General features: G+C 46.0%; 1 protein-coding gene and 1 non-coding gene across 4 annotated transcripts in view; one reads left to right on the top strand and one right to left on the bottom strand.

The window, feature by feature from the left end:
• The first annotated feature begins 9,087 nt into the window (after positions 1-9,087).
• Positions 9,088-9,160, top strand: trnar-ccu (transfer RNA arginine (anticodon CCU)). Its single transcript has one exon. It is a non-coding gene; the product is annotated as a tRNA-Arg (tRNA).
• Positions 9,161-14,868: 5,708 nt separating this feature from the next.
• serhl (serine hydrolase like) overlaps positions 14,869-24,251 on the bottom strand; it is a 43,092-nt gene continuing 33,709 nt past the window's right edge. For all 3 annotated transcript variants that reach the window (XM_087978388.1, XM_087978386.1, XM_043679988.2), the window contains 3 exons: positions 24,164-24,240; positions 19,466-19,559; positions 14,869-16,643 (listed from right to left, as the gene is read on the bottom strand). In XM_087978388.1, the coding sequence (XP_087834514.1) occupies positions 16,533-16,643; positions 19,466-19,559; positions 24,164-24,240 (282 nt within the window). In that variant the 3' untranslated portion in view covers positions 14,869-16,532. The remainder of the gene's footprint in view (positions 16,644-19,465; positions 19,560-24,163; positions 24,241-24,251) is intronic.

A 24,251-nucleotide genomic window follows, 5' to 3' on the forward strand; every position in this document is an offset into this window, starting at 1 on the left:
TAAACTTCATCAAGTCTCGATCCAGTGTCTTCAAATGTTCCACTTTTCATTCCTGGGACCATTCCCGTGACCTCCTCTGAACACGCTCCAGGGTCAGTACATCTTTCCTGAGATACGTGGCCCAAAACTACGCACAATACTCCAAATGTGGTGTGACCGGATCCTTATGGAGTGTCTGGAGTTCATACCTGCTTCTATATTCACGTCCTCTCAAAATAAATGCCAACATTGCATTTGTCTTCCTAACTACTGACTCAATCTGCAAGTTTACCTTGAGAGAATCCTGGACTGAACTCCCAAGTCTCTTTGCATTTCAACCTTCTGAATTTTTCCCCCCATTTAGAAAATAGTCCATTCCTCTATTCTTCATACCAAAGTGCATGACCTCACACTTTCCCACATTGTATTCCATCTGTTAATTGTTTGCCCACTCCCCTAACCTGTCCAAATCTGTCTGCAGCCTCCCCACCACCTCAATGCTATCTGTCCCTCTAACTATCTTTGTATCATCCGCAAACTTAGCCAGTTTACCCTCAGTTCCTTCATCTAGATCATTTATGTATAAAGTGAAACGTTTATACTGACACCCTTGCGGAACATCACTTGTCACCAGCTGCCATCCTGAGAAGGACCCTTTTATCCCCACTCTCTGCTTTCTACCAGACAGCCAAGCTTCTATCACGCTAGCACTTACCTCTGACACCATGGGCCCTTATCTTACTCCACAGCCTTCTGTGTGGCATCTTGTCAAAGGCCTTCTTGAAGTCCAGGTTGCTAACATCCATTGGCTCTCCTTGGTCTAACCTGTTACTCCTCAAAGAATTCTAGCAGATTTGTCAGGCTTGACCTTACCTTGACGAAACCATGTTGACTTTGCCCTATTCTACTGTACACTTACAAGTACAGAGAAATTTCATTCTTCACAACAAACTCCAAAATCTTACCCACAACCAAGGTTAGGCTAATCGACCTTTTGCCTTACTCCCTTTTTAAACAGGAGTATCACGTTATCGATTTTCCAGTCCTCTGGGACTCTAGTGATTCCACTAGTTTATTAGTATTCAGGTGAATACTAGTCTCAGACCCAATCTTCTCCCCCTCAAACTGTGTGTAAAATGCAATGATGTGGTCACTGCAACAGGTGCCTTTACTCTGAGGTCACTCATTAATCCTGTCACATTACACAATGCCAAGTCTAATAGCATAACCTGTTCTCTCTGGTTGATTCTAAAACATACTGTGCTGGGTTTGTATGTTCATATGCACTGATGCTTGTGTAAAGCATGCAAACCAAGCAGAAATATGTCATTTGGCCCCTTAGGTCGACACTGCCATGCAATAAGGTCATGGCTGATCTGCATTTATTTCACATTTCATGTTCTCATCTACTCCCAATAACCTTAAGGTTCCTGTTCAGCAATGGAATTAATCTACCTCTGTCTGAAAAATATTCAGACTCCACCTCAATCATCTTCTGAGACAGAGAATTCCAAATTCACATAATCCTCAGAGAAAATATTCTCTCTGTCCTAAAAGGGAGTGCTCTAATTATTTAGCAGTGACTAGTTGCGGGCTCACCTATGACAGGGAAGAATCATTTCCACATCCACCTTGTCAACATCAGTCAGGATCTTATACACTTGTATCAAATCACCCCCCCCGCTCTTCCAATCTCCAATGGAATCAAGCCTAGTCTGTGCAACCCGTAGGAATTCTGAAGAGTCACCTTTGTACAGTGAAAATAGGAATATTGCATTGAGGAAGACTCGGTGACCTTCAGGGATATAATGCACTGTCTTGTGAGGAGAGGTTGGGTATATACTTATCGGAGTTTAGAAGAACCTTATTAAAACATACAAGATTCTTTAAGGGACTTCACAGGATAGATGTCAAAAGGTGGTTTCCCCTTATGGGAGAGTCTAGGACCAGAGGGCATCATCTCAGGATAAGGGCATTGTACATTTAGGGCAGAGGTGAGGAGGAATCTCTTCTCCGAGAGTAATGATTCAATTCACAGAGGGCTGGCAAGATTGAGCCATTAATTATATTCAAGGCTGAGATGAACAGATTTTTAATTAGTAAGGGAATTGATGGTTATGAGGATAAGACAGGAAACTGGAGTTGAAGATTTTCAGATCAGTCACAAACTCATTGTTGTTTCCACTAAAGGGAGAGACGAGGACCTGAGGGCACAGCCTCCGAGTGAAGGGATGACCCTCTATAACTGAGATTTCAGCCAGAGGGTGGTGGTTTGGTGGAACTCATTGCTTTAGAGGGTTGTGGAGGTCAAGTCATTGAATGCATTCAAGACAGAGATAGACAGGTTCGAGATGAGTAAAAGGATCAAGGGTTGAGGGGAGAAGGCAGGAGAATAGGACTGAGAAACATATCAGCCATGATCAAACAGCAAAGCAGACTCGATGGGCCGACTGGCCAGCTTCTGCTCCTTCATCTTATGGTCATGTGTGACTCCAGGACCACAGCAACGTGGTTGATTCTTCACTGCCAAATTGCTGGGAAGTCTGAAAAAAGAAATGAAAGTAGATGGACCCCTGACATCAAAGTAGGCACCAGAAAGGACAACGGCAGAAACAGCTCTGTCGACCCTGCAAATTCCTCCTTACTAACGTCTGCTGGCTATTGGCAACATTGGGGGAGCTATCTCAACCCACGGCCTGACAGTCATATTCACAGAATCATACCTTATAGACAATGTCCCAGCCACCACCATCACCATCCCTAGCTATGTCCTGTCCCATCAGCAAGATAGACCCAGCACAGGTGGTGGCACAGTGGTATACAGTCAGGAGGGAGTTGCCCTGGGAGTCCTCAACATTGACTCCAAACCCCATGAAGTCTCATGGCTTCAGGTTAAACATGAACAAGGAAACCTCCTGTTGAATACCACATACCACCTTCCCTTGGCTGATGAATCAGTGCTCCACCATGTTGAATAATACCTGGAGGTACCACTGAGGATGGAAAGGGCACAAAATATACTCCGGGTGAAGGATTTCCACTACCAAGAGTGACTTGGCAACAGTACGGCTGATCGAGCTAGTTGGCTCCTGAAGGACATAGCTGTGAGACCAACAAGAGAGAATAACATACTTGACCTCATCTTCACCAGCTGCAGATGTTCCTATCCAGGATAGCATCAGTAAGAGTGACCACCGTGCAGTCCAGAGACGATGTCCTACCTTCACACTGAAATAGTCTCCATTGTGTTGTGTGGCACTATCATCGTGCTCTACGAGACAGACATTGAACAGATCCAGCAGTTGAAGACTGGGCATCCATGACGTGCTGTGGGCCATCATCAGCAGTTGCCAAATTCTAGTCCAATACAATTTGCAACCTCATGGCTCCGCAGATCTCCCACTGCGCCTTCAGGCCAGGGGATCAAGCCTGGTTCAGTGAAGAGTGCAGGAGGGCTGGTGCAGCATTGGAAATTTTACACTGTCAACCAAAGTCAACACAAACCCTGTGGAGACCAAGATTCCTCCATGTTGTGTTTAGAATTCACCATGTAATTCATATTCTGAGATAGATGAGTTCCACATTTGGCAGTCATCACAGAATTATTACAGCACTGAAGTTGGCCATTCATTCCACTGTGCCTGCTTCTATTCCCACGTGCCACTCTTCCGTCTTTTCCCCATATTTCTGCAAACCATTTCTATCCAAATAACCATCCAATGCCCTCTCAAATGGATCAATTGAACCTGTCTCCACCACATTTCCAGACAGTGCTTTCCAAATCCTAACTACTTGCTGAGTGAAAACCTTTTATCCTCACATCACCCTTAATATAGAATCATTGAATCCCCACAATACGAAAGTAGACCATTCAGCCCATCGAGTCCACACCAACCTTCCAAAGAGCATCCCACTCCGACCCACCCCCCTACCCTATCTCTGGGTAACTCTGCACTTCCTAATCCACTTAGCACGCACATCCCTAAACATTTTGTCAAAGGTCATCGCCAACTGGGTCAGGTCTGCTCTGGGATCGGTGATTCACCCTGACCAAACCTGTGTTGTACCGGGTAGGAAGATCGCTGAGAGTCTCACACTCCTCAGGGATACGATCGCCTACGTGCAGGACAGGGGGGTGGACACCTGCCTCATCAGCCTGGACCAGGAGAAAGCCTTTGACAGGATATCACACAGATATATGAGAGATGTTCTCTCCAAAATGGGCTTTGGGGAGGGAATCTGCAATTGGATCAGACTGCTCTACACCAACATTGTCAGTGCAGTCTCAATCAACGGGTGGGAATCAGATAGCTTCCCAGTCAGACCTGGAGTCAGGCAGGGCTGCCCTCTCTCTCCTGCCTTGTTTGTGTGCTGCATAGAGCCATTTGCCGAGTCCATCAGGAAGGATGCGAGCCTGAGAGGGGTGACTATTCCTGGCAGCGGGGGGCCTACAGGTTAAGGCCTCCCTGTACATGGATGACATCGCCGTTTTCTGCTCGGATCCGCTGTCCGTGCACAGACTCATGTGCATATGTGACCAGTTCGAACGGGCCTCGGAGGCCAAGGTAAACCGAGGCAAGAGCGCGGCCATGCTCTTCAGGAACTGGGCCGACCAATCCTCGATCCCTTCACCGTCAGGACCGACCACCTGAAGGTGCTAGGTATTTGGTTCGGGGGGGGTGCTGGGGCGTGCGCCAAGTCTTGGGAGGAGCGTATCAGCAAAGTGAGGCAGAAACTGGGCAGATGGAAGCTACGGTCGCTCTCCATCACAGGAAAAAACCTGGTCATCAGGTGTGAGGCACTGTCATTGCTGTTATATGTGGCACAGGTCTGGCCTATTCCCAGAACCTGTGCCGCTGCAGTCACCCGGGCCATCTTCCAATTTATATGGTGATCAAAGATGGACCGGGTCCGAAGGGACTCGCTGTACAAAGATCTGGGCAACGGGGGAAAAAATACACCCAATGCCACCCTCACCCTGATGGCCACCTTTGCGTGTGGCTGCATCAAGCTGTGCGTGGATCCCCGGTACGCAAACACCAAGTGTCACTACGTACTGAGGTTCTACCTGTCCCCGGTGTTGCGAAGGATGGGCCTGGCCTCGCTGCCGCGGAACGCTCCGAGTAGTTGGACCGTTCCGTAACACCTGTCCTTTGTGGAGAAGTTTATGAAGAAAAACACCTTTGACCACAAGTCCATTAGGAAGTGGTCAGCACGTAGTATCCTTGAGACCCTTCGGGAAAAGGAGAGGGCGGATCCTATCGAGCGGTTCCCTGAGCAGACTGTCAAAGCCATTTGGCAGAATGCCTCATCGCCAGAACTTTCCAACAAGCACCAAGACATGGCTTGGCTGGTGGCGAGAAGGGCTCTGCCTGTGAGATCCTTTATGCAGGCCCGGTCTCTCAGCCACACTGCACGCTGCCCTCGAAGTGGCTGCGGGGGGGACGAGACTGTCACACACCTCCCTCTGGAATGTGTCTATGCAGAGGAAGTCTGGAGAGGAATGCAGTGGTGTTTGTCGAGGTTCGTCCCGAGCAGCGCCGTGACGCGGGACTCCGTGCTCTACGGCCTGTTCCCCGGGACGCACACCGAGACGAACATCAACTGTGCCTGGAGGATCATCAACTCGGTGAAGGACGCTCTCTGGGTGGTCTGAAACCTGTTGATCTTCCAGCTGAAGGAGTTGACCCTGACTGATTGTTGCAGACTGGCACATTCCAAGGTCCAGGACTATGTGTTGAAGGACGCGCTGAAGCTTGGGACAGCTGCCGCCAAGGCGCAGTGGGGAAAGACCACCATGTAACATCTGCCTGTCGGAGAAGAACAGGGGGCCCACGCAGTCATTTGGGCTCTGCTGATGCCTCAGCTAAATATGTAATCGTACAGACCTGTAAATAGGAATGATTACTCTGTCTCTGTATACCAAGAAATGGAATGTTTACAGATGTATGGCATGACCAATTGTACAGATCATCAAAATATTTTATGAATAAAGTATATTTTTTGAAATAAAAAAAATTAACTATCTCTCTCCACAGATACTGCCATACCTGCTCAGTTTCTCCAGTACATTGTTTCTCTCTCCCCTGAGATTGCCAGCTTTTATAGAAAAAAGTAGTAACTTCTGAGAAAGTGAAAAGAGAGACAAAAGTGGAGGAAAAGATGAAAACACATCAAAATGCTGGAGAAACTCAGCAGGCCTGGCAGTGGGAATGAAGCAGTGTTAACGATTCGAGTCCAGCGACTGTTCATCAGAACATTTAGTAGCTCGAAAATATGGTATTTAAGCTGAAGCTGAACGGGGGAGGGGAGAAGTGAGTGGATAGGTGGAGATAGAGTATGAAAGGCGTAGTAAACAAGACGATTACAGGTAGGACAGAGAAAAAGTTGACAATGTGATAATAAAACATAGGAGTGAGAAAATGGGTTAGCTGTGGTGAATGCAACCCATATAATGGGATAAAGGACCAAGGAGTTCGTGAGAATGGGTGACTGTCTGCTAAAAAATAACCCATGTCAAAACAGGACCAAGTGTGGAGTGGGTAAAAAACGTGGATGGATGGAATCAGACACTAATGAGTGTGTGAGAAGTTTGAGTCCCAGAGGCTGCAGGGTCCCTAAGTGGAAAATGAGATGTTGTTCTTCAAAGTTACGCTGAGGCTCTGTCAGAGAAATTTGCCCAATAGGTTAGAGATCACAAAACCCAGCTCGAAGTGAAATTGACACAGTTTGTTGCAAGCGATATCGCTGGAGGAGAAATTGCTGGCTTGTGAAACTGCCCTTATGGCTTTGAGATCTCTGTCATGTCCATGGGAGCTTAAAGCGTATTCCATTGTCTGCGTGCTGTCTTACCAAGTTTGTGAGCTGCTCGGGAATTCTGGGTATCCTGGTACAATTTGGCCAATTTGCTTTTGTGGGCTAGCAAATCTTTTCCCACAGACTCACTGAACACTACAGTTGGCCTGTGACAGAAGTGTTAGCCAGGGGCTGAAGTGGCATTTTCATAGATCGAGTGTAGGTGTTCAGCAAAGTGGTCACCCAGCCTGTATTTCTTCTCCCAAGTGTACAAGAGACCATACTGTGAACAGAAAGTACAGTAGGCTAGATTAAGTGAAGTACAGGTCAATTGCTGCTTCACCTGGAAGGTGTGTCTAGGGCCTTGGATAGTGAGGAGGTAAATGGGCAGAGGAATTTGCATGGGAAAATGCCATGGGGCTGTGGGCAGGCATTGAGAATGTAGGAGGAGTGGACCAGAGTGCTCCGGAGGGAATGGACCCTGCGGAATGCTGACAAGGAGGAGAGGGGAATATGTGTTTGGTGGTGGCATCGTACTGGAGATGGTGGCTAATGATCCTTTGGATGTGGATGCTGGGGGTATGGTAGGTGAGGACTAGGGAGACCCTATCATTTTTGTGGGAGGGAACACAGGGATTGAGGACCAAAGAGCGGGAGATGGGTTGGACATGGTTAAGGTGAACCACATGGATGGGGAATCCTCAGTTGAGGAAAATGGTGGACATTTCTGAGGACCCCTGCAGAATGTATCATCATTGAAACAGGTGCAACGGAGACAAAGAGAATGGGATGGAGTCCTTACAGGGAGCAGGGTGTGAGGATGTATAGTTGAGGTAACTGTGGGAGTTGGTGGGTTTCTAGTGGATATCAGTGGCCACCCTATCCTCAGAAATGAAAACAGAAGATGTCAAAGAGTCAGAGATGTAGAAGTTGAGATTAAATGACAACAGGGCCAAAATCTGGAGACAGTGTGAATGGCAGATGATGGACATATGTTGTCCATAAACAAAAGCAAATGAAAGATTGGTTAACCCCAAAACCTTAAAATGAAAAAGAAGTAGAGATGACGGTCTGAGCAGAGAGGTCACTATGCGAGGCGGAGAATTTAATTTGTAGTTGATCAAGAGTTTGGGGTCATACTTGCAATCCGAGTGGGGATATTTCACAAAGTTGTCACCCGGTGTCTGCTTGTTCCTCCCTGTATAGAGAAAACTGCCTTCTGAGCAGTGAATGCAGCTTACCAAACTGAGTGAAGTACACACAGATCACTATTTCACCTAGAAGACCTGCTCAGGCCTTAGGCAGTGAGTATACTCTTTCTTTCGAGATCTACTGTACGTACATCACATATGTGTAGTTTCATATCATTCCAACAGGGGGAAGCATTATTTACAAACATTGACTGAATCAGGGAGACTGACCGTAGCCAGACTAACAAAACAAGCTGCAGAAATTCTTACACCCATTTACCAGCAGTTGAAAAAATATAAGGTAGCAGTTGGCAATTTAAACAGCAGGATGGGAGGGAAGCAGAGTTTTTCTCTGAGTCATTACCCCCTCATTCCCATTAACTTACTTTGATGTCCAGTCCAGAAACTCACTCAATGTCAGATTATCATTCCTGGTTTTGATTATCTCATCCTTCTCTATCTTTGTAACCTTCAGAATCTGCCAACATTCCTCTAGCTCTGGCCTTTTGCACATTGTTCATTTTAGTTGCTTTCATTAGTGGCCAATCCCACTGATCGCCCTGAAAACTCTGACATTTATTTCCCAAACCTAACATTCCCTAAGCTTCTGGTCAAGACATTGTTCATTTGATTTAATATGTCCTCAAAGGACTGTCTGATTTTGTTGGTAATGTTTCTGTGAAACCCTCAGGGTGTTTTATGACATTAACAGTGCTAATGATGATTGTGGTTGGTTCTCTGTACAGTTCAGTCATTTATGTTTAAGACAATGTTTAGAAGGATGAGAATCTTTAGTTAGGAGAGTTAAATTGAAGAGGTTGGAACTGTTCTCTTTGGAGGGGTGAAAACTAAGAGGGAATCTGATAGAACTTTTCAAAATTACAAATACTAGAAGGAGACCACTCAGGCCCTCGAGCCTGCTCTGCCATTTAGTACAATCAGGGCTGATCTCAGCCCAGCCTCATTCCGCCTGCTCTCCATATTCCCTTTAACCTGTCATTAAGAGAAAATCTTATCTCCTCCTTGTTACGACATGCGGTAAAACCCATGTCCCCCCTGCCCAAATTAAACCAGCAACACAGAAAAGATTTATCCCGTGCAGTCAGCTATGAAAGTTGGAAAGGCCCCAGTGGCCTAATGGATAAGGCACTGGCCTCCTAAGCCAGGGATTGTGGGTTCAAGTCCCACCTGGGGTGTCTGACTATTCATGGTTTGTCTTTTGTCAATTTTGGGCGGCTCAGTGGTTAGCACTGCTGCCTCACAGCGCCAGGGACCCTGGTTCAATTCCCACCCGGGGCAAACTGTTTGTGTGGAGTTTGCACATTCGCCCCGTGTCTGCGTGGGTTTCCTCCCACAGTCCAAAAATGTACAGGTTAGGGTGAATTGGCCTTGCTAAATTGCCCGTTGTGTTAGGTGCATTAGTCAGGGGTAAATGTAGGGGAATGGGTCTGGGTGGGATGCTCTTCGGAGGGTCGGTATGGACTTGTTGGGCCGAAGGGTCTGTTCCCACACTGTAGGGAATCTAATCTTAAAAAAAACTAGTTAAAACAAAAGGTAACAACTTTATTTCTTAAAATATAACAGAGAATAATTAACTAATAACTATTTACAACTCCTATATTTACTTTCCTTCCTATAATAGTCTGATAAAACCCCCATGGAAGATTTACCAAAATTCAAATTTCAGAACCAGCCAGCTGTCAAATCTTCACAGCCCCTGGACACAGGTCCCTTCCAAGATGGCAACATGGAATAGACTGTTTCTGGGCTCCTGGGCCCAGGACTCAGCAATCCATCAGCTTTATTTTTCTCTCTTTTATTATTTGAAGGCATGATGAAGGTGTCTTCGTTGGGAGTCCAGAGCGTGACGATGGCTGGTGACATCAGAGTGGGACCTGGAGGAGGCAGTGAGGAGGGTGGAGGTCAGAAGCAGGATTCTGGAATTGGCTTCGAGGAGGTGACCGGCGGGAAGGGTGAGCATGAGGATCTGGTACGTGAGTGGAGACCAGCTGCGGCTTCGGCATCTGATGGCCTGGGAATCCTTTGGGCGGCTTTTGCTATGGTCTTCTTTCCTGGGAGCGATTCGGAGATGCCGGTGTTGGACTGGGGTGTACAAAGTTAAAAATCACACAACACCAGGTTATAGTCCAACAGGTTTAATTGGAAGTACACTAGCTTTCGAAGCAACGCTCCTTCATCAGGTGATTGAAGAAGCGTCGCTCCGAAAGCTAGTGTGCTTCCAATTAAACCTGTTGGACTATAACCTGGTGTTGTGTGATTTTTAACTTTCCTGGGAGCGGTAATGAGATTGGTTCTTGGAGTGGCTACTGCGGAATCTTCTGGCACAGTATTCCAGTGTCCTGTCATTTCTCAAATCCAGGAATTGAACTAAGATGCACTTTGTCTTAATTGTCTTTTAAAAAATCTTATGTATGACTTGTTTTTAATATAGACGCTGTGGTATGGCAACTTAAACATTTTTCACTGTATTTTTAAAAAATGACAATAAGTCACTATTCTATTCATTTTTCATGATTGGGGTCAATTCCAGCAGACTTCAAGGAGGATGTTAGAGTATTTTTGGAGCATTTTTCCTTGTCCTACCCTAGAACAGTATGTTGGTGATTGAATTGAATTGAATTTATTGTCACATGTACAGAGGCACAGTCAAAAGCTTTGTTTTGTGAGCAATACAGGCAGCTCACAGAATTAAGTAGCATAGATAAGTAAATAATAGGGAAACAGCAGCAGGAACAGAAACACGGGTACAGATGATGGTTAAGAGTTTGTGAGTCCATTCAGTATTTTAACAACAGTAGGGTAGAAACTGTTTCAAAACTGGTTGGTGCGTGTGTTCAGGCTTCTGTACCTTCTCCACGATGGTAGAGGTTGTAGAAAAACATTGCCAGGGTGGGATGGGTCTTTGAGAATGCTGGAGGCCTTTCCTTGACAGCGGGCCTGGTAGATGGATTCTATAGATGGGAGGTTGGCCTTTGTGATTGTCCGGGCCGAGTTCACCACTCTCTGTAACCGTCTCCGATCTTGAATGGTACGGTTATCATACCAGGTAGTGATACACCCAGACAGAATGCTCTCGATGGCGCACCTATAAAAGTTGGCGAGGGTATTCGCCCGTCATGCCAAATTTTCTCAGCTGCCTGAGGAAGAAGAGACGTTGTTGGGCCTTTGTAACCAGTGCATCCACGTGAAGAGTCCAAAAAAACTTGTTGTTGACCACTCCCAGGAGCTTGACACTCTCCACCTCTGTGCTGTTAATGTGTAGGGGGGCATGAGTAACATCCCACTGAAAGTCAATAATAAGTTCCTTGGTTTTGCCAGCATTGAAAGCTGGGCTATTCTCAGTGCACCGTTATTCCAGGTCTTCCATCTCCCAGCTGTAGTCTGTTTTGTCGTCATCTGAAATTTGACCGACTGATGATTAGCTTGGAGGCCATTGTCATCCAAAACCAACTCTGCTGTGCCAACAATGAGCTTACGATGCCTGTGTTCTGACTGCCAAAGCAAATCTTTTTTACCCTGCTGCTGGAAGGCACTCGAATGAGAGGTGGACAAAAGAAGCGTTTCAAAAACTCCCTGAAGGCTTTGCTCAAGAAATACAGCAGAGCTGTTAATACATGGGAGACCCTCACTCAGAAATAATCGACTTGGATGAACCTCCTGAACGAAGGGACACATTCTTTGACAGTACCCGTCAGCTAGAGGAAGAATGCAAAAAGAATCGGATAAAGGAATGCCAGCAATCCCAAGACCAAAGGCCACATCCACCTCCCAGAGATAACCAGCCTAATGTGTAGTCAGAGATGTGGCTCTAGGATCAGGCTCATCTGCCATATAAGGATTCACACAGCCTATGACCAGTGACAAGGAATTTCCAACACCACTGACCTTAGAATGTTGTCCAGTTAAGAGTAGAGAAAACAGGACATATTGTAAGGGAAGACACCTCATTGAATGCTTTTTGGAAATTCAAGTATACAATTTGGGGTGGCATGGTGGCTCAGTGGTCAGCACTGCTGCCTCAGGGACCCAGGTTCGATCCCAGCCTCAGGTGACTGTCTGTGTGGAGTTTGCACATTCTCCCCGTGTCTGTGTGGGTTTCCTCCCACAGTCCAAAGATGTGCAGGCCAGGTGAATTGGCCGTGCTAAATTGTCCATAGTGTTAGGTCCATTAGTCAGAGGGGGTGGGTTACTCTTCAGAGGGTAGATGTGGGATGAAGGGCCTGTTTCCACACTATAAGGAATTTTTAAAAAAAATCTACTGGTGCCCCTTTATCTGACCTGTTGGTTCTATCTTCAAAAAGGCTCTATTAATATTTGTCAAATGTTGACCTTGTCTAATTGTACCACAAATTTCAAAGTGCATTGCTTAGACCTCCTTCAGGAATTTCCAGCATTTTCCTGATGTATGATGTCACACCAACTGGTCTATCGTTTCCTGTTTTCTGTTTGACCTCCTCTGTTGATGAGAAATGTTACATTTGCAAACTTCTAATCCAGTGGTCTTACGGGTGCTGTATTCATGATGAATGGAGGAGTGTAAAAAGTAAAGGTATTGATTAGCCAGGAGACTTAGTTCTGAATCAAGGTGAACCGCTTAAATGTTGGAGCTGCAATTCTGATTTGTCCCCTTCAGGTGGTGGAAGAAGCTTAAAGCTTTTGGCAAGTTTCTCATTGCAGGAATCCTAACCTCTTCCCAACTCTTGTAGCCGCACATTTATATCATTCTGTTGTCAGTGGATAGTGGAGGGCTCAGTGATGATAAATACCACAATGCCAGGGACTGCTGGTCAGCCTCTCCTTTAATGGGCTTGGTATTGTCTGGCACTAGTGTGATACAAAGTTACCTGCCACTTACTTTTCCAGGTCTTGTTGCAGATGGACAGGGACTACTTCAGTATGTGAGGAATTACAAATCGAATTGAACACTGTGCAATCAGCAGACAGCCCTTGATGAAGGGTATTGATGAATTTGTTGAAGGTGGTTGGGTCTCGGAATTACCCTGAAGAAATCCTACAGTGAGGTCGGGGTGGGGGGATGGGGTGACTGGCATCTAACAACCACAACCATCTTTCCTTGTGCCGGATATGATTCCAACCAGAGCACAGTTTTACCCCCAGACTCCAACCATTATCAGGCTCTTTTCGAGATATTCTTGGTTAAATACTGCCTTGCTATCAAAAGGTAGTCACCCTGACCCAGCTTTATTAATATGTTCAGTGTTTAGGGCCAGTATTTATTGCCCATCCCGAATTGCCCTGGAAGAGGTGGTGGTGAGCTGCCGACTTGAACAGCACTTGGTGTACAGGGACATGCATATAATTTCGGGAGAGAGTTCCAGAATTTTGACTGAAGGAACGCCGGTGTATTTCCAAGTCAGAATGGTACTTGGCTTGGAGGGGAACTTGCAGGAGGAGGTGTTCACACAATGGTTCTGTGACCCTGTCCTTCTACACAGTAGAGGGGTGGGTTTGGAAGGTGTGCTACTGCAGTACATTCTGCATCCATTGTCTACCTTTGGACCGAGTGCTGAGTGTTTCTTGTAGAATCCAAAATGAGGTGAAATATCAAGCTCTTGAGAAACTCAACAGGTCTGGCAGCAGAGAGAAAGAGAGTCAACATGACTTAATTGGAATGGATCCTTAAGAATAATCAAATTGGAGCTGAAATGTCACCTCGAATGCTCTCTCCACCGTGGCTGCCAGGCCTGCAGAGTTTCTCCCAAACTTTCTTTTTTTAAATTTCAGATTTCTAGAGTCAGCAGTATTTTGCTTTTAATGGTTGAGCAGAGAGCTGGTGAGTAATGTGGTGTGAGAGCAGAGCACCTTTAGCTAACTTGCTGATTAAGAGCAGACTGAAGGGACAGTAATTGGCTCGAATGGATTTACCCTGTGATTAGGACACTTTGCTGTTTAGTCAGGCAAGTGTCAGTACCAGGAGAAAGTGAGGACTGCAGATGCTGGAGATCAGAGCTGAAACATGTGTTACTGGAAAAGCGCAGCAGGGCAGGCAGCATCCAAGGAACAGGAGAATCGATGTTTCGGGCAGAAGCCTGAAGAAGGGCTTATGCCCGAAACGTCGATTCTCCTGCTCCTTGGATGCTGCCTGACCTGCTGCGCTTTTCCAGCAACACATTTTTCAGGTGTCAGTACCAGACCAGTTCGACTAGAAGTGAGGCCAGACCTGGAGTGCAGTGCCTCAGTGCTACATCCAGGGGATTGTCAGAATCCAGATACTTGGTTATAACTAATGAGTTCAACCATTTCTTGAGAGCACGTGGAGTGAATCAGTTTAGCTGAAGACTGGGATCTGTCATGTTGGGACCTTGGAGGAGACTGAGATGGATCAACTTGTTATAACAGGTAGGAACACAACTTGGGGTGGAAGCAAGAAATGTTCTTGTTCCCAAACGCATTTCTTGGCACTATTTAAACAAAAGATTTGTGATGATGTCATTCAGTCAGTGGGAGATAATGCCAGCTAGCACACCTTAAAACATGGGGAGATGATGGTGTAATGGTAATGTTACTGGTGGCCCCCTGGGTAATGTTTCAGAGAGCCATGTTCAAATCCCATCACAGCCAGCAGAATTTCAATGTAATTAATAAAATGTAATTGACAATCCTGGGAATGAAAGCTGGTCTTGGCAATGAGATTATTAATGATGACTGTTTTAAAAAAAAACATCCGCTTCATTAATGTCCTTTAGGGAAGGAAATCTGCCATCTTTCCCTAATCTGGCCCAGACCCACAGCAGTGGGGTTGACTCTTAACCGTTCTCTAAAATGGCCGAACAAGCCACTCAGTTCATGGGTAATTAGGAACGTTGGCCTCACCTGAAAAGGGCTAATTCTTTCACAAATCCAGAAACTTCAGAAATTTCAGAACAGAAAATCTGGCTTTTTAATCAATGTATTGTTATAAGGCAAGAAACAGATAGATTGAGAATATCAACTTATTGCTTGAAAATACAACTAACTTTGAGAAAACTGTTACTGATGATTAAACATTCAAACTTCTAATCTAATGATGACAATCACTGCCATGGCAACGGACAGTTTTACTGAGAACGTAAAAAACTTACATTGGAATGTCATTCTTTCTTGTATTCCTTGGCAGTCTGTAAACAAGGCCATTTTTCACAGCAACTGTACCCAACTCTCTCAGCATTGCCAAAGAACCCTTCCCTCTCCTGGGATGCACTGGAACATTTCCTACATTAACAGGGCTGGAGGAATTAAAACTTGTTGATTTTCTCTGTCAAAGCTCTCCCACTGTTCTGTGACAGGGACCTGCTGCTGGTGTGGGGTGCTCCAGGAGCAGGAAGAAAACCATTCCATCAGTTTCCCTCATTTTGTTACAGTTTATGGACCTGAAAGGCAGAGACTCCCCCTCTCTCAGATTCTCCACTCTGGCCTGGTAAGAAGAATTCACAGGAAAGGCTGGGGGTGGCAATGTGTAGAAAACTGACACAAATTGGTTAGAAATCACACATCAGGTTGTAGTCCAGAAGGTTTATTAGGAAGTAGTAGCTTTCAGAACACTGTTCCTTCGTGGGATACCTGATGAAGGAGCTGCGCTCCGAAAGCTAGAACTTCCAAGTAAACCTTCTGGCCTATAAGCTGGTATTGTGAGATTTCTTTAAGTGTATCCACCCCAGTCCAATACTGGCATCTCCTCAATATGGATTAGTTGGACTGAGGTCCTGTTTCTATCCTACAGAATCCCACATAAATAAATAAATAAATAAAACTAACCTTTATGGGACTAAGAGATTGGCATTTTAGACAAGTCAGAAGTTTAGGTATTTCAAGCCAATGCTTCCAAGACTTGAGGTTAGGCATGGACACTACCACTGTGTCACAATAGCCCAAGCTAGAGCTTGGTTATTTTCCAACCAACCTGCTCAGAGATGCTGTTATACAATCTGGAGCAGACAGGATTTGAACCTAAGCCTCCTGGTGCAGAGATAGGGACACTATCACCGTGCCACTAGAGCCCTCAGACACAGAAGTTTGCCTTAGTGCAGTTAATCCTGTGCAGGGCCCTCAGAGGGTTATCATTGAGACAGTTATAGTGCATTTGTAATTCAAGTGATTGGCAAACTCTGTGCCAGCGTCTCCGAGATAGCCTTGGGAAATTCTGCTGCCAAGGAGGGGTCAATGACATTCGCTTGTAGCCCATTCACCTGATTTAACCGGTTTCGGATTTCAATTTTCTAACCCGTGAACAGAAAGTCAAAATTCTAAACCATTCAACAATATTCTCCAACAATTCATCCTTCTGCAATTAAACCTGCTGTGATGTCTGTTATTCTGACAGCCTTCCAGTTAGTCAGCAATAAATCTTTACAAAACAATTGAATCCATTAATATTTCCTGTTAAAATACTGTTAAAAGAGTTATTGACTGGTCAGGCCCAGGGGTACTCCTACAGGACTGGTATCTCTGACCTGGTTACCAGTGTCGAGTTGAGAGAGCTTTCTTCTGTCCTGGGAAGGAGCTCCTTTCTTTATGCTGGACCAGGCACAGGCTGCCCATCTTCCATCCTCATAATTTGGATGTGACGTCCATCTGGAGAAACTTGGTGATGATTCCCACCACTCGTTCCGGCTCATTCAAATGGACATGGTGATTTCCCTGTACTTTCTCCATTCGGAACTACAGAGGAGGAAGGGAAAGGGATCAGGAGGGGAGGACAGTAGAATCGGATACAGGGAGAAACGAGTGACGCAGAAACAGGGAAAGAGGAGACGGTTGAACTGGGGATTGTTTGATGGGGCTGAACGGCCTTTCTGTACTGTACTACAGGGTTCTACAGAAACAGACCCTTCAATCCAACTCATCCACGCTGACCAAAAATCCAAAAGGATCCAGTTCCATTTACCAGCATTTGGCCCATATCCTTCTAATCCCTTCTTATTCATATGCCCACCCAGATGCCTTTTAAATGTTGCAATTGTACAAGCCTGTACCACTTCCTCTGGCAGCTCATTCCACACACGCACCACTGTGTGTGTGGAGTAGTTATCCCTTAGGTCCTTTTTAAATTTTTCCTCTCTCATCTTAAACCTAAGCCCTCTAGTTTTGGACTCAGCCACCCTGGGAAAAAGACCTAGGCTAGTCACCCTATCCATGCCCCTCATGATTTTATAAAGTTCTATAAAGGTCACCCCTCAAGCCTCCAACGGTGCAGGGAAACAATACTGCAGCCTATTCAGAGTCTCCCTCCAAGTCCGGCAACATCTTTATAAATTTGAATTTGACCATCAGAAGAAGTGACCAGTCAGGAAAGCACCAAAAACATATGACTGACAGAACCCATAGACTTAGCGACAAGGAAGTGCCACTCTCAGAGGTCAGTGATCATTTCAGTTTCTGCTCTTGGCGATATCCTGTTATACACGATTTAAGCTCAGCGTTGACAGGGTTGGAGGATTTGAGATATAGGGAGAGGTTGAACAGACTGGGGCTGTTTTCCCTGGAGTGTCGAAGGCGGAGGGGTGACCTTATAGAGGTTTACAAAATTATGAGGGGCATGGATAGGGTAAATAGGCAATGTCTTTTTCCCAGGGTGGCTGAGTCCAAAACTAGAGGGCTTAAGTTTAAGATGAGAGAGGAAAAATTTAAAAAGGACCTAAGGGATAACTACTCCACACACACAGTGGTGCGTGTGTGGAATGAGCTGCCAGAGGAAGTGGTACAGGCTTGTACAATTGCAACATTTAAAAGGCATCTGGGTGGGCATATGAATAAGAAGGGATTAGAAGGATATGGGCCAAATGCTGGTAAATGGAACTGGATCCTTTTGGATTTTTGGTCAGCGTGGATGAGTTGGATTGAAGGGTCTGTTTCTGTAGAACCCTGTAGTACAGTACAGAAAGGCCGTTCAGCCCCATCAAACAATCCCCAGTTCAACTGTCTCCTCTTTCCCTGTCCGGGGAGTAGGGGAGTCCGGAACTAGAGGGCGTAGGTTTAGGATGAGAGGGGAAAGATATAAAAGAGACCTAAGGGGCAACTTTTTCTCACAGAGAGTGGTACGTGTATGGAATGAGCTGCCAGAGGAAGTGGTGGAGGCTGGTACAATTGCAACATTTAAAAGGCATCTGGATGGGTATATGAATAGGAAGGATTTGGAGGGATATGGGCCAAGTGCTGGCAGATGGGACTAGATTGGGTTGGGATATCTTGCCGGCATGGACGGGTTGGACTGAAGGGTCTGTTTCTGTGCTGTATGTCTCGATTACTATAATTTTCATCCAAAGTTTTGATGACACATTGGCTCAAATAATGAAGAGCCTGGCATCAAAAAGCCAGAAATTGAAAGTTATCTACTTGCGCAAAAAGGGTTCCTGCCCCCGATGGATTTAGGCATTTCAGTATCACAGCCAATGTTTACGTTAGGTATGTTTTAACAGAATAGCCACTGTCGGTCTGGCATCTTAACATACAAGTACTTGCCTGTAAAGGCCAGATGGCAAGGTATCAAGGCTAAAGAACACAGAATGGCCAAGTTAAACCTGTCCTTTCCTGTGAGAAGGTGACATTAACAAGGATGATCCCAAAGCTGCTTACAGAAAATTTGTCTGAAACCTCAATCAGAGTCAAGAGTGTGGGGCTGGAAAAGCACAGCTGGTCAGGCAGCATCCGAGGAGCAGCAGAGTCGACGTTTCGAGCATAAGCTCTTCATCCTGATGAAGACTCTCCTGCTCCTCGGATGCTGCCTGACCGGCTGTGCTTTTCCAGCACCAGACTTTTTGACCCACAATTCACATTTGAGCCAATTTTTAAGGCTTGTTCCTGCCAAGCTGAAGGTCTCCTAGTTGATTGAAACCTTGAACAGTCAAGATTACAGTGAGAAATCCCACTCCTCAGAGAGACAGTGCAAATTGAGAGATGGCCACATGGAGGAACAGAGAGAGAGAGAGAGAGAGAGCAGCAACTTGAGCAGTGTGGAGAGAGACCAGACACAATGCTTTATCAAGAGTAGCTTTGAAAGGTGTTATTAACAGTGTGTGTTTGAGATCAGGAATTGCGTTGGTGGGAATTCCGAGGAGTTTGGGGTGATTTATATTTGTTACATTGTATTTGTGCACAGAAATCAGACCCTGTGAGAAAGGGTCTCAGCTCTGGAGTCTGACAGCAAAAGAGCTAATGGTGCATTGCAATCTGGCCAGAATGTCAGCCGCCGACGTTCCTGTGCACGGTTTGAAGATAGCGTCCCAGATCTTTTACACTTGGCTGACTTGCAGCATTTTCTGCCGTAAAGTCAGTGATTTAACCAAAACAGAAAAAGCAGAAAACTAACAGAGTCAAAAGGTGTGCAGCAAACGTTGGGCCTGACATGAGATATGCTGCGTGAAGATCAGAATATGGCTGAACTCTGTCCTAGCTCAGAGGTCCCCTGATGGTAAACCTTGTTCTTATGGGCCCGCTTGGACATGGATGTATTTCAAACCCTGAACTGAAACGCCTCTTTTTACCTCCTTCAGGTGAGTCCGGTATCCCTCCAGTAAGAGACTAAACGGTGGCTTGTTGGGATTCCATGCTTTTTCTGAGCACAGTCCGTCCTTAGCGCTGAAAGATAAAAACAAACAGGGGTCACTGGGAGCTCCACCCGTTGCCCTGGGATTATCCTCCACATAAACCAACAAGTCAGTCTTCACATCATCCTGGACACAGGCAGTGGGGGTGACAGTGTTTGACCAGCTGGTCCTGGAGATTCGATGGAGTGTGGGGGGGCGGGTACAATGATTGAGGGGGCACTGGAGGACCTGAGCAACAGGGAGAGGCTAAACAGGCTGGGGTTGTTTTCCCTGGAGCGTCGGAGGCTGAGGGGTGACCTTGTAGAGGTTTACAAAATTATGAGGGGCATGGATAGGGTAAATAGGCAAAATCTTTTCCCTGGGGTTGGGGTGTCCAGAACTACAGGGCATAGGTTTAGGGTGAGAGGGGAAAGATATAAAAGAGACCCGAGGGGCAACGTTTTCACACAGAGGGTGGTACGTGTATGGAATGATCTGCCAGAGGATGTGGTGGAGGCTGGTACAATTGCAACATTTAAGAAGCATTTGGATGGGTATATGAATAGGAAGGGTTTGGAGGGATATGGGCCGGGTGCTGGCAGGTGGGACATCTGGTCGGCATGGGCGGGTTGGACCGAAGGGTCTGTTTCCATGCTGTACATCTCTATGACTCTATGTGAGGTCAGTCCCCCCTTCACATGAGGGTGAATGAAGCTGGGCTTCAGTTCTAAGCAGCTTCTGTCCACTCTACTAGCCTCCCTCATTCCTCATGAGTGAAACCAACCCGAACTGACTGGGGCCCATCTCTCACCTCCATCAGGTTGACACCACAACATATCCCAGCAGGACAGGGTTCAGGAATGGGAAGCCCTGTAGGATCTTTCAGGTCCACTGAAGCTAACTGTGCTGAACACAGCCACTGTGCTAAATCAGCGAACACAATGGGTGCAGGAATTGAATCTGTGGGGTTTTTTTTCTGGTCTCAGTGATGTTGCACAGCCCAAGGTGAATATATCGACAGAGCCGTGAGAAAGGGAAATGAGGCTCTGATCAATATAATCTTAACCCTGACCCAACCTGACAATCACGGTCTTTGATTGAGCTCACTGTGTGGCTGATCCAGTGTGAGCCTGGCCCTTTAAAAAGCAGCGATTTCACCGAATTCCACAATCAATACCAAGACACAGGAGCAAGAGGCCATTCAGCCCATTGCGTCTTCTCAACCATTCAATGAGATTCTGGCTGGGCTGATCATCCTCAATTTCACTTTCCTGCCTTTTCCCCATAACCCTAGATTCCCTTTCTGCATAAAAATCTGTTAATCGCAGCCTTGAATATCCTTAATGACCCAGCCTCGACAGTGAAAAATTCCACAGATCCCCTACCTTCTGCAAGGAGAAATTCCTCCTCATCTCTGTCTTAAATGTGTGACCCTTTACTCTGAGAATGATGCCCTCAAGTCTTAAACTCTCCCACAAGACAGCCAACAGTGTTTCCCCCATGATGGGGGAGTCTAATACGAGAAGGATAGGTTTAAGGTGAGCAAGGAGAGAAACAAAGAGGGTCCAGAGGGTCAGTTTGTTCACACAGAGGGTGATGGCAGTCTCGAATGGCTGCCAGGGTGGGGTCGAGGTACAATGTTATTATTTAAGAAACACTTGGTCAGATACAGGGATAAAGCTGAAAATGTGTTGCTGGAAAAGCGCAGCAGGTCAGGCAGCATCCAAGGAACAGGAGAATCGACGTTTCGGGCATAAGCCCAGATACAGGGATAGGATAGGTATGGAGGGATACAGACCAAACACAGGCAAATAGGACTAGATTAATTGTGAAAACTGGACGTTGTGGACAAGTTGGGTCGAAGGGCCTGTTTCCATGCTGTAAACCTCTGACTCTAAAGGGAAACAACCCCACTGCACAACCCTGTCAAATCCCTTCAGAATCTTGTGCATTTTAATAAGGTTTCTTTTCATTCTTCCAAATTCCAATGAGGATAAGTCCAATCTACTCACCCTCTTTCTAAAGAATAAACCCTCCAGACGTGGTATCAGCCAAGTGAAACTTCTCTGGACTTTCTCCAATGCTAGTACATCTTTCCCCTTCAATAAGGGGCCCAAACTGTTCACAGTGTTCCAGCTGTGGTCTGACTATTGCCTTGCATAGTTTTAGCAAAACCTTCCGACTTTTATACTCATGTTCATTGGGTCATGGTGCTTAGTTTAGACCAAGTGCTTCACTCGAGGGTGGGAGCAGCAATCCCAGGCTCTTCTGCCTTCTATCTCCTTGGCCAGCTCCCAAAACCCCTCTGACATCAGCTTCCATTTACTGTCAGCTCAAACTGACACACTTTACAAATCCTGAGCCACCCCTCTCACCCATTCCTTCCTTATGCAAAACGTCAAACCAAAACCTCGCACTGTTTACTTTGGTTCACCTCACCTCCAAACGTTTGGCTCATCCCCCCCTTTAATTAATATCAACGTGCCAGAAGTGAAACTTAAAGAATTGTCCATCTTTAACTAGAATCTGGAATCTTCCACTCATGCCTGGTCTTCCAGCCAGTCTGCCTTGATAATAATCACACAAAAAAAAATCCTACGGTTCTACACAACCTTTTACAGCCAGAGGGTGTCCCAAAGTGAATTATAAAGCAATCATGAAGGGTTGGCCTGTCGCAGTGTAGGAAATATGCATCCAAATTCTGCACAGCAAGCTCCCACAACCACCTTGAATGCTGTTGGCTGAAGGATTGGCCAGGACATAGAGGGAACCTCCCCTGCCGTTCTCCAAAATAAAGCCTTGGGGAGGGTTTTACATCCATCCGAAAGGGTAAATTGGAGTTGATATGGCAAAGGTTTACTAGATTGATCCCTGGAGTGAGGGGGGCAGCTGTAGGATGAGATGTTGAATAAATTGGATCCCTGGTCTTGATTTTGTTTTATTTATTCATGGAATGTAGGCATTGCTGGCCATTTACTGTTCACCCGTACTTGCCCTTCAGAAGGTGGTGCTGAGCTAGCCTCTTGAACGGCAGCAGTCCACCCACAGTACTGTCAGGGGGCGTGGTTTGACCCAGCCAGTAATGAAGGAACAGCGATACATTTCCAGTCAGGATAGCGAGGGACCACTTCCAAAGAAGAATCACACCAGACTCGAAGTGTTAACACTGATTTTCACCCCCTCAGATGCTGGCAAACTGGCTGATTTTCTCCTGCATCCTCTATTGATGTTTTTTCTGAGTGGCATAAAGGGGAATTGGAGATGGTGGAGTTCCCAGCTATCAGCTGCCTTTGTCCTTCTAGAGGGAAGGAATTTGGAAGTTGCTGTCTTAGGAGCGTTGGTGAACTCCCCACTGCATCTATGCTTTAGTGGAGGAGATAGTGAATGTTGGAGGCATCAAATGGGGTGCTAATAAAGCGGGCTGCTTTCTCTTGGATGGTGTTGAGTGTTTGAATCTGGATACAACTGCACCCATCTAGGCAATTGGACAGAATTCCATCCTGACTTTTTCCTTGTAGACAGTGGACTGGCTATGGGCAATCAGAAGTGAGTTACTTTGGTGTTTAGATATTTATAGGCAATCTCAATGAAACATATATAAGAGTGTGTCCAGGACAAGAGGGCAGAAAACAAAAACATAGGGGCACCAATTAAACCCGAGATGAGGAGGAATTTCTTCTTTAAGAGGGCTGAGTGTCTTTGAAACTCTATGCCACAGACAGATGGGAGGCACAGTCCTCATGTACAGATTACTGATCAGTCAGGGAACGGAGGGTTATGGGGAAAGGGCAGGAAAGTGGACGCGAGAAATGTTGGATCAGCCACGATCCTATTGAATGGCAGAGCAGCCTCAAAAGGCTGAACGATTTACTCTGGTTCCTATTTCTTAAGGTCTCGTGAAGTTCTTTCCAGGAGTTTAGAGAAAAACTGAGAAACAATCCCACTGAAACATCCGAGATTCTGAAGGGGTTGAGAGGGTAACCATTGAGAGAGAGTCTTTGCTGGGCGGGGGAATCTGAAACACAGGGGCACGGTTTCAATCCTTTAGGATTTCATCCTTTAATCCATTTAAGGCTGGGGTGGACCAGGTTTTGGTCTCTCAGGGAATCACGGGGAATCTCATAGAAACCCATAAAACTCTAACAGAGCTCGTCAGTGTAAATGCAGGAAAGATGTTCCTGATTACTGGGAGGATCTAGAGCTAGAGTCACAGTCTAATATGTGTAGGCCACTTAAGCTTGAGATGAGAACAAATGTCTTCACCCAGAGAGTGGGGAGCCTGTAGAATTCTCTGCCACAGAAAGCAGATAAAGCCAAAACATTGAATGTGTTCAAGAGGGAGTTCAATACAGTTATTCGGGCTGAAGGAATCGCAGGGTATGGAGTGAAAGCAGGAATAGGGGACTGAGTTGGATGATTAGTCATGATCATATTGAATGGGGGAACAGACCCAACAGGCTGAATGGACTACTCCTGCTCCTATATTCTACTGTCTTTGTCCAACACTCTGCACTGAAAGCATTTGCTTAAACTCTGTGTTCAAGTCCCTGGAGGACAATCTTCGTATTCACAGAGACAAAGGGACTACCCACTGAGTATGGTCACCATCTGGAAAAACCAGTCGAGGGGCGCACAATAACGGGCAGTGGTACTTACATAATGAGGAGGACAGCAGCTGTGATATTCTTCTGAAACTCCAGACACTGTTCGATGGTCATCCTTACAGGATTGTGCTGGTGCGGGG

This window comes from Chiloscyllium plagiosum, unplaced genomic scaffold, assembly GCF_037043375.1.
Source record: "Chiloscyllium plagiosum isolate Xiang-an unplaced genomic scaffold, Cpla_swu_hap1 HiC_scaffold_33, whole genome shotgun sequence".
NCBI lineage: Eukaryota > Metazoa > Chordata > Chondrichthyes > Orectolobiformes > Hemiscylliidae > Chiloscyllium > Chiloscyllium plagiosum.